At 41.9% G+C, this 10,391-nt stretch overlaps 1 protein-coding gene across 1 annotated transcript; it reads left to right on the forward strand.

The window, feature by feature from the left end:
• The first annotated feature begins 2,871 nt into the window (after positions 1-2,871).
• Positions 2,872-10,039, forward strand: LOC106088580 (antichymotrypsin-2). Its single transcript, XM_013254162.2, has 4 exons — positions 2,872-2,955; positions 3,020-3,948; positions 4,007-4,145; positions 9,756-10,039. Exons 1-4 carry the CDS (start codon positions 2,943-2,945, stop codon positions 9,872-9,874), a joined length of 1,200 nt encoding a protein of 399 aa, XP_013109616.2. The 5' UTR covers positions 2,872-2,942; the 3' UTR covers positions 9,875-10,039.
• The last annotated feature ends 352 nt before the right edge of the window (positions 10,040-10,391 follow it).

Genomic DNA, 10,391 nt, shown 5'->3' on the forward strand with positions numbered 1-10,391 from the left:
GACCAGCGTGTTCTCCAATTACACAGTGACTTGTCATGACGACAGTCGAAGGGGGTTTTTGTGTTCAGAAATACGATATCCAGGGATTTAATGGCTGCCTGTCCGTGTGAGAAGATATTTAAGCCAATCGTCGTAATGACATTATATCTAAGCCATCCCACCACTTCCTTAATTGCAAGGATTTCCACTATACTTACATTGCAGTGGTCCGTATGACCCGTTCTAGATCTTTAGAGTCCAGCCCAAAGGCCACCTGGCCGTTTAGTTGGAACCATCCGCATAGAAGTCTATGTAACTTTTGTAACCAGGGATATGGTAGTTCCAATCGGTTCTATCAGGAATAGTGTTACAGTACTTTTAAATAAAAAGCGGCTCAGGTAGGGTGTAGACCACTGTGCCTGGAACATTGGATATTGTATCAAGGATAACACAGTGTCCGTAGCCGGCACATGGCTAATGAGAAAACTCCCTTAACATGTCCAGAGGCACAAGATGTAGCATTAAATTCAGTTCATCAGATGGTGTCGTTCTCAGTGCGGCTGTGATGCACAAGCAAGCCATCCTTTGAATCCGGTTAAGTATTAAGCAGTAGGTGGCGCTTTTTAAAGCGACGTCCACCAGACCACAACATCATATAGCATTATAGGTCTGACAACTGTAGTATATACCCAATAAATGACACGCGGTCTTGCAGTTTTATAGGGCAAGAGTTTCCTTCCTTGACCTTTCCAATATGGGCATGCGAAGAAAGAATAGGTATGGCTTGTACTTAAGACTCGAATCAGGTGCTATGGCCCGATAACACCACCGCAGCTGTTGGGTCTTTGGATTCTAAACCTACTCCCGGGCTCTAGATCTGCCGCTCCACTGGAAACAGACGCAGATCATCAACCGCCTAATGGATACTTTTCCCGAACATTGATATCATATTCGTGCTTTACTTCTAAAGACCTTTCATTTGAGCCCCATATTGCTATGGTCGTAAATTTGTCTTCTTTGGGGGATGGGCGGGCCCTCAAACACTTGTTCCCACATCTGGATATCATCGAGGCAACGATAGGAAACCTGGAAGGAAGGGAAGAGGTTTTCGATCGGATACCTGAGATGAACTTTGAAGTCTAGTGCAGGGCACTGCTGCCATCGGGACAGTCTTGGATTGACGGAAGCCTAGTATTGTCATCTGGAAGATCATGTTACACGGATGGATCAAAGCTAGAGGATAGAGTGGGCCTGAGGGTTTACATTGAGAACCCGGGGACTGAGACCTGAGTTATAGACTCCCTGACCATAATACGGTCCTGCAGGCGGAGATCCGGGCGAACACGGAATGCGTGAAGTGGTGTGGTGCTAATGCGAGGACGTCGAGTGTGAACATCCTTACCGACAGTAAAATTGCCATAAGGGCAATAACAACCAGGACGGTAAGGTCAAGAACAGTCTTGCAGTGTTAGAAGGAGCCTTCTCTGAGGATGGCCTTCTCTGAGGATGGCAAATTCCGCATCGTTTGTTTGCCGGGCCATAACGGAGGAAGGGGGAATGAAAAAGCAGACGATTTGGCAGTGAAGGCAAGAGGACTGCCACCAATGAATTTGGTTAACCCGAAGCCTTTCGGGTCGTTGCAATCCGAGTAAAGGGCGTGAGCGACGAATGCGCATGCAACATTGTGGAACAGCGAAACGGTCGGTAGGACGGCGAAAATCCTATGGGGGGATCCAGATCGTGAGAAGACGAGGCGATTACTGAAAGAAAGCAAGAAGGACGTCGGTATAGCTATTGGTATCATAACGGGACACATAGGACTACGAGCTCACTTATGTAAAATCGTTGCGGCAATTGATAGCATGTGTAGGGCATATGGGGAAGATAATGAGACATTGGAGCATTTCGTTTGTCATTGCCCGGCTTTCGCGTCTACCATATAACGGCACTCAGCTGGAGACACAATACCAGACATGAACCAACTTAGGGGAGTGGTATTGAAAACAATTAAGGATTTTGTAAGTAGCATGGAATTCCTAACTTTAAATTGCCTTTAGAGGTTACTTTATATTGGGTGGCCCAAAAAGTAATTGCGGATTTTTTAAAAGAAAGTAAATGAATTTTTAATAAAACTTAGAATGAACTTTAATCAAATATACTTTTTTACACTTTTTTCTAAAGCAAGCTAAAAGAAATAGCTGATAACTGACAGAAGAAAGAATGCAATTACAGAGACACAAGCTGTGAAAAAATTTGTCAACGCCGACTATATGAAAAATCCGCAATTACTTTTTGGGCAACCCAATAGTTTTTAGAGCGCGCAACAAGCCGATTACTGGCTTAGGTGTATGTGCATAGTGGCATGGGATTAATATCTGCACCCTGTTTTCAACCTAACCTAACCAAGTGGGCTGACAAAATTATTGCAAATCGGCATGGTTGGGCGGGTCATCCGGCAATGCAGGGGCTAAAACATCTTGCTCCTCTAAACAATAATTTTTACTCAAATTTTTTTTCGACACATAGCTTTTTATTTGAGCCAACTCTAATCCGAAACGTATCGTAACAAACCTAGCACCTACTTTCTGTCAAAACACCCCCCATAGGCCCTAAGCACGGCGCGATTCAAAGGTTGCACGGGCAAAAGGTATGTGGTCGGTAGTGCAGTGGAATGTTACAATAGCTCGGGCAAAGAACTTGTCAAATGCGATCCTTGGTGAAGGGTATATAAGATTCGGCCCGGCCAGCGATTTTACTTGATTTTTATTTCTTCTAGTTGCTCTTCGGCCTTGCTCTTGATGCCAGACAAATGTCAGCTGAGTGATAACATCATAAATTTATTTTCTTTTATAAACAAAAAGGTATAGAAAATTTCAACATAAAATGAAGAACAAACTGAAGATATGGTCAGTTGAAATCAAACACCAGTGAGAGGAGAACTTAAAATCTTTCAAATATTCAAAATGGGAGGCAAATGTAAGTACACTTATCTCTATTCATTCTAACAAAAGTATTCAGCCATCCTCTAATCAATATACAGCCAAAACCTTTATTCAAGTTTTCATACTTTGCACAACACTTTGCCATTTTGCCTCCTCAACTCCTATCACCAACGAGCAGCAACAATTCGACAACGCATTGGATTATTTTGGCAAAAATATTTTTAGTGAAATTTCCAAAACTAAGAACAATTCAAACATCATCGTTTCTCCTTTCTCGATACAAACATGTTTGGCTATGACTCGCATGGGAGCTGATGGAGGTACTGCAGACGAAATGGACAAAGTTTTAGGCTTCGATAACCTCTCGCCAGAGAGTGTGGCACAAAATTTCCACTCCATCTTGGCCAAATATGAAAAGAGCGATATTTTAAAACTTGCCAACAAGGTATATGTGGCAAAGGGACTTGAGCTACTACAAGAATACAATCAGGTGTTATCAGAGAAATTTTTCTCCTCTGCCGACAGCTTGGACTTTGCGGACACCGATAACTCTGTGAAGGTGGTTAACGATTGGGTAGCGAATAAAACCGAAAATATGATTGTTGACTTTATGCCGCCAAAATCACTTTCGCCTGATGCCGTTTTGGTCTTGCTAAGTGCCATTTACTTTCAAGGTCAATGGAAAAAACCTTTTAATCCGGCACATACCAAAGAAGCAGAATTTTTCATCGATGACAATCACAGTGTACAGTGGCCAATGATGCAAGGCTTTAAGAGATCTGAATATGCTCGGTATAAGGATTTAGAAGCATCAGCCTTGCGTTTGCCTTATAAAGATTCTGATATTTCAATGATGATTATTTTACCCAATAGTCGCAATGGACTATCAGCATTGATGGAGAAACTCAAGAATACGCAACTTAAGACATTGACGCAGAGCTTAAGATTTCATGGAGCAAGTATTGATGTTTCACTGCCTAAATTCAAAGCCGAATTAAAATTGGACCTGAAAGAAGTTCTTCAGAAGGTAGGCAGATGGTTTATCTCACCAACTATGGATTCATTCACCGTGTGTCTTTTTTCAGATGAATTTGAATTCAATTTTCTCACATCCCAATTTTAGCAAAATGTTTTCAAATCCTGGCGATTTAAAAGTTGAAAAGGTAATTCATCAAGCTGTCATAGAAGTAGATGAAGTGGGAACTAAAGCAGCCGCAGTCACCCGTAAGTATTTGTGTATATGCAGGCAATAAAATGTGGTAAACATGGATACCCTTGCCTGTACTTTTATGCCCTCCGCCATAATATGGGGACACAAAAATTTTGTCATTCTGTTTGTTGCACAAAATATTGCCCTGAAGCAATATAAAGTAAATAGGCCGCCATGAGGCATTGGAGGCCACCGTAACGCAGAGGATAGTATGTCCGCACGTGTCGATGAAAGTTCGAATCCTGCAAGAACATCAGAAAAAATGTTCAGCGGTGGTTATCCCCTCCTAATGCTGGTGACATTTATGAGGTACTATGCCGTGTTAAAACTTCCCCCCAAAAAGGTTTCGCACTGCGGCCGTGCGGATTCGGCTATAAAAGGAGGTCTCGGGAAAAAAGGGAGAGGGAAGGGGGAAGAAAAGGAGTATCATGAGAAAAGGAGAGAGGAGAAGCGTCTATTCCGCAGAAAGAATAAGGAAATTAAAAGTGAGTGTGAACGAATTAAGATGTACAGGAGTCAGAATGAAGTACATTAAGTTTACCAAAGATTCAAACATCAAACTGATGGCTTTGGTGCAAGCACATGCTCCTGCAGAGATAAAGAAGGAAGTGTGGTAACTGATACAGATAGTATACTAGGGATATGTAACAAGTAAAAAGGCTTTAATTTCGACTGGGTCGAACTTTGGATACCCACAACCTCGGGTATATATGTAAAGCACCTTTCGTCAAAATACGGTGAAAAATACATACCTTATTTCCGATGGCAGATATATCGAAATATGTTCTGATTTGGACCAAATTCTAATGCGTACAAGTCATTGTTCAATTTTGTATAACAAAATATTGATCTTTTTGGTAGCCGTATCTAAAAATAAACCGATCTGAACCATATACGACACGGATGTCGAAAAGCCTAACATAAGTCACTGTGTCAAATTTCAGTGAAATCGTATTATAAATGCGCTTTTTATGGCTCCAAAACCTTAAATCGAGTTATAAGTCTATATGGCAGCTATATCCAAATCTGCACCGATCTGAGCCAAATTGAAGAAGGATGTCGAAGGGCCCAACACAACTCACTGTCCCAAATTGCGGCGACATTGGACAATAAATGCGCCTTTTATGGGTCCAAAACCATAAATCGAGAGATGGGTCTATAGGACAGCTGTGTTCAAATCTGAACCGATCTGAGCCATATTGAAGAAGGATCTCGAAGGGCCCAACACAACTCCCAAATTGCGGCGACATCGGACAATAAAAGCGCCATTTATGGGTCCAAAACCATAAATCGAGAGATGAGTCTATAGGACAGCTGTGTCCAAATCTGGACCGATCTGAGCCTTATTGAAGAAGGATGTCGAAGGGCCCAACACAACTCACTATCACAAATTGCGGCGACATCGGGCAATAAGTGCGCCTTTTATTGTTCCAAAACCTTAAATCCAGAGATGGGTCCATAGGACAGCTGTGTCCAAATCTGAACCGATCTGGGCCAAATTGACGAAAGATGTCGAAGGGCCTAACACAACTCACTGTCCCAAATTTCAGCAAAATCGGATAATAAATGTGGCTTTTATGGGCCTAAGACCCTAAATCGGCGGATCGGTCTATATGGCAGCTATATCCAAATCTGGACCGATCTGAGCCAAATTGACGAATGATGTCGAAGGGCCTAACATAACTCACTGTCCTAAATTTCAGCAAAATCGGATAACAAATGTGTCTTTTATGGACCAAAGACCCTAAATCGGCGGATCGGTCTATATGGGGGCTTTATCAAGATGTAGTCCCATCTTCGAACTTTACCTGCTTATGGACAAAAAAAGAACCTGAGCACAATTTCAGCTCAATACCTCTATATTTAAAGACTGTAGCGTGATTTCAACAGACAGACGGACGGACATGGCAAGATCCTTTTAGATTTTTACGCTGATCAATAATATACATATTTTATAGGGTCGGAAATGGATATTTCGATGTGTTGCAAACGGAATGACAAAATGAATATAAACCCATCCTTCGGTGGTAGGTATGAAAAACGTTTATCCCAGCGGCTAGTGTCCCACGATGGCGCCGAAGAAGATACCGCAGAATCAATTCCTGATGTTGGTATAGAATAACTTCCTCCTAGTCAGTATAAGGTCCAAGTAGCAATGACCCGACAACAAGGCAGCAGGAGCCGATGGATTGCCCGCTGAACTATTTAAGACCGAATGCGACAGCTAGAAGAACGCATACCCGATGGTTTGAATCTCAGGAAGGGGATAAGACGGAATGTTCCAACTACAGGGGAATAACTCACCCTTCACCATCGCATAAAAGATACTCTAGAATGTATTGTGTGAAAGATTAAAACCTAAAGTCAATGAGATATTTGGATCCTATCAATCCGGTTTAAGACCTTGTAAATCCATTATAGTTATTCACCCTGCGCCAAACCCTAGAAAAGACCCGAGAAGACCGGCTATTACCATTTCATCGATGACTACAAAGCCGCTTCAGGCAGTCCTATACGCTCAAACGTATTTCAAGCCATGCCTTTGTTGGGTACCCGTGCAAAGTTAACGATGGTTCTGAAAAGGAGACAGCTTATCTTGTGATCTCTTTAATATCCTGCTGGAGAAGATTAAACGATATACAGTTGAGAATAGATATGGCACACTGGAGAAAGTTGGGAGCCACAACTTTATCTACTTCGACATCGCCACAACCGAAACGAATGACACTAGTTCTGAGACAAGTCGAAGAATATTTCTGACAAACACTTCAGGAACAAAAGACACCGCTCGATAGAAGAAAATTACACTATACAAGAGACTGATACAACCCGTGTTGTTCTATGGTTTCGAAGCATGGGTATTTGGGTATGAGGCGAGGTAAAACTTGGAATGTTTGAGAGAAGGATTTTTCGTGAAATTTATAGATCGATCAGCATTAAATATCGTCATCGTAGGAATCACGAGAATTCTGCAGCACCGTGGAGAATACATCTAAAGCTTCTAGACTAAGGAAGATTCTGTCCATCGATACCTATTACGGTGGGGTATATTCAGAAGTCAGAGAATGTATGGACAATGTCTAGTGAGGAAACACTAGAGCTTCTCGTTGAAACACATTTCCCGGGAATTTCTCAAACGGACAACGTGGTGCCAGAAAAGGCTTCACTGGTATACATTCGTCGGAGGCTATAAGGGAAATTGTGTCTGAGCTGAAAATACTTTTGGTGACAAGAAGTTTCGACTCCTTTAAGTCGCCAGGCCCTGACGATATATCACCGGTTAAATTACAAGCTGTGTGTGTGTGATAGACTGGTTCCCTGGCTTAGGGAGATATACTCTGCTTGTATCAGAATGTCATATATACTTGTGGGGTGGAGGGACATGAAGGTCATTTTCATTCCGAAAGCAGGAAAACCCTACCACACGAAGGCAAACGATTTTTGTCCTTTTTTGGGAGGTTAATAGAAACATATCTTAGGGCAAAGATACCTGAAGGTCGCCTGTAGCGTCAGCAGCAAGTATATAGTAAAGGCAAATCCACTGAGACAGCCCTTCACGACCTAGTCGGCCACATTGAGGGTTATCTCGCTGTCGAGTAACATACAATGGTTGCATTTCTTGACATTGAAGGTGCTTTCAATAATGTAAAACCGATACCAATCATGAAGGAGTTGGCGTTTCTGGGCATCAACTCTACCCTAAGAAAGTTTATTACAATAATAACTAAAAGATGCATTACGGCAGGCTTGGGATCTGTGGATCTAAAAAGATGGGTCAGAAGAGGAACACCTCAAGGAAGTGTACTGTCTCCTCTACTTTAGAATATAGCCATTAACAATATAGAAGAAGAAGAAAAGGTATAAAAGTGTCGCGTATGCTGATGAAGTGGCAATTACGTTTAGGGGAAAGTTTCCCAGCACTTTAAAAGATATACTTCAGGAAGCTTTACGTGCAACAGCAAAGTGGGCTGCTGAAAGTAGTCTAGGTATAAATCCGTGCCAGACAGAAGCAGTTCTTTTCAGCATGAGATACAAGTTTCCTACGGTGGCACCTGTCTCTTGGGAGGAGAGAATGTTCCATTTACAGAAAGCGCAAAATACCTGGGTGTTTGGCTAGACAAGAAATTGAACTCAAATCGAAAATTTTGAAAAGTGCAAGAAAGGCAACTCTTGCAATATACACCTACAAGAGAGCCATTGCCAAAAGTTGGGTGTATCTTGCATTGGGTATATACTGCAGTTGTCAGACCTATAATGCTATATGGTGTTGTGGTCTGGTGGACGGCGCTTCAAAAGCCCACCTATTGCTCAATACTTAACCGAATCCAAAGGATGGCTTGTTTGTGCATCACAGCCGCACTTAGGACGACATCATGTGACGCACTGAATTTAATGATACATCTTATACCTGCGGACATTGTGGCTAGACTAATTACATCGACCACTGCTGTGAGGTTAAGGGAGCTTTCTCATTGGTCATGTGGTGGCTACGGACACTGTGTTATCCTTGATACAATATTCGATGTTACAAGCAGTGTGGACGTCACCCTACCTGAGCCGTTTTTGGATAAAAAGTACTGTACAACAGAAATTATATAGACTTCTATACGGATAGTTCCAAACAAAACGACCAGGTAGGCTTTGGGGTGTACTCGAAAAGGTTACCCGACCACTGCAGTGTGTATCAAGCGGAGATCCTTGCAATTAAGGAAGTGGTGGAATGGCTAAGATGTCATTACGACGATTGTCATAAATATCCTCTCCGATAGCCAGGCAGCCATTAAATCCCTGGAGAACGTATTTCTGAACACAAAAGCGCCCTCAACTGTCGCAGATCTCTCAACGAGATGGCTGAACAGTTCAAAATTCACCTGTTCTGGGTGCCGGGCTACAGAGATATCCCAGGCAATTGTAAAGCGGACGAGCTCGCGAGACTAGGAACTACCCTACACATTCTAGGGATAATGGAATCTGTGGGTATGCCTCTAGAGACATGTAAGCTAAGTTTTCAGGACCAGGCCCGAAGGACAACGAATGATAGATGGTCACAAAGAGGGAGCTGTGAGCATTCTAAACCAAAGTGGTCCGATCTAGACATGAAGAGACCTACCGCTTTGCTGTCACAGGCTAGAACAGACGTTGTGTTCGTCATGACAGGTCACTGTCTAATCGGAAAACATGCAGACAGACTGAAGTTGGCAACCTTCAGTCTGTCTGCAGAAGCTGTGAGGACATCGAAGAACACCTTCTGTGTGTGTGTTCCGCTCTAGCAGTCAGAAGGAGTTCCACTTTAGGTTCTCATTTCTTTGAGAACCTGTCTGATTTAGCGGATGTGAACATTCGGAAGATGTTGGGCTTTTTAAAGCGATCTGGATTGTTCAACGGTAGGAACTAGAAGTCATCTGCCTTTTTCTGTTTCTGTGGTATCACGATGGACGAAAACGTCTAAGTGAGTCCGAAGAGTAAGTAAAGTAAGGATCTTAGACCAATATTTCAAAATATTCCAAACGGAGTGACTAAGTAAAATAACCGCCATCCTATGGGGGAGAGTATATAAGTATACTTTGGCCGGCTTTTCTAATCGCTTGCTTGTCAATTTATCTAATAACTTAAATTTTATTTAGTTTTAGAAGCTGTGACGCTATCTATGCCCATTGAATTCAAAGCAAACCATCCCTTTTACTATGTCATCATGAATAGCGATGCTGTTCCACTGTTTGAAGGCACCTTTATGGGAGTTTGAGAAGAAATTATTTTATGAAAGCCATGTTCCCTATATTCAAAACTGAAGAAATTATAAAGTATGTGATAGCAAGTCCTGCTATTAAACTCATCACCTTAGTAAGGAAAAACATGATGGTTTATTTCTCGTTCAATTTGTTGGACAAGCAATTCGCACGAAAATATAAAACTTATTAGCAGCTTATGTTTTTATCTAAATTATTTTTCCAAATAACTTTATAAAGATAAAAATAAATAAATAAAGAAATTACAAAGTTTTTTTTTAATTTTTAGGACACAGGGTAGCTGACCCGAAGTGTTACTAAGTTCACACTGGTATATCTGTCAAACTGGAAATCGGTTATTGTTGGCGAACTTAAGCACCTCAAAGTGAACAAAATTGTTTGTGTATCACACTATCAATCATTGTAATAATACTGGTAGCAGTACTAAAGGCGCAAAAAGGACAAAGGTAAAAAACGACTCCCATCATATCTGAGGTGGTTCGGTGAAAGCTCGATTTCAATGAAATCAACGCC

This window comes from Stomoxys calcitrans, chromosome 5, assembly GCF_963082655.1.
Source record: "Stomoxys calcitrans chromosome 5, idStoCalc2.1, whole genome shotgun sequence".
In the NCBI taxonomy this organism is placed as follows: domain Eukaryota; kingdom Metazoa; phylum Arthropoda; class Insecta; order Diptera; family Muscidae; genus Stomoxys; species Stomoxys calcitrans.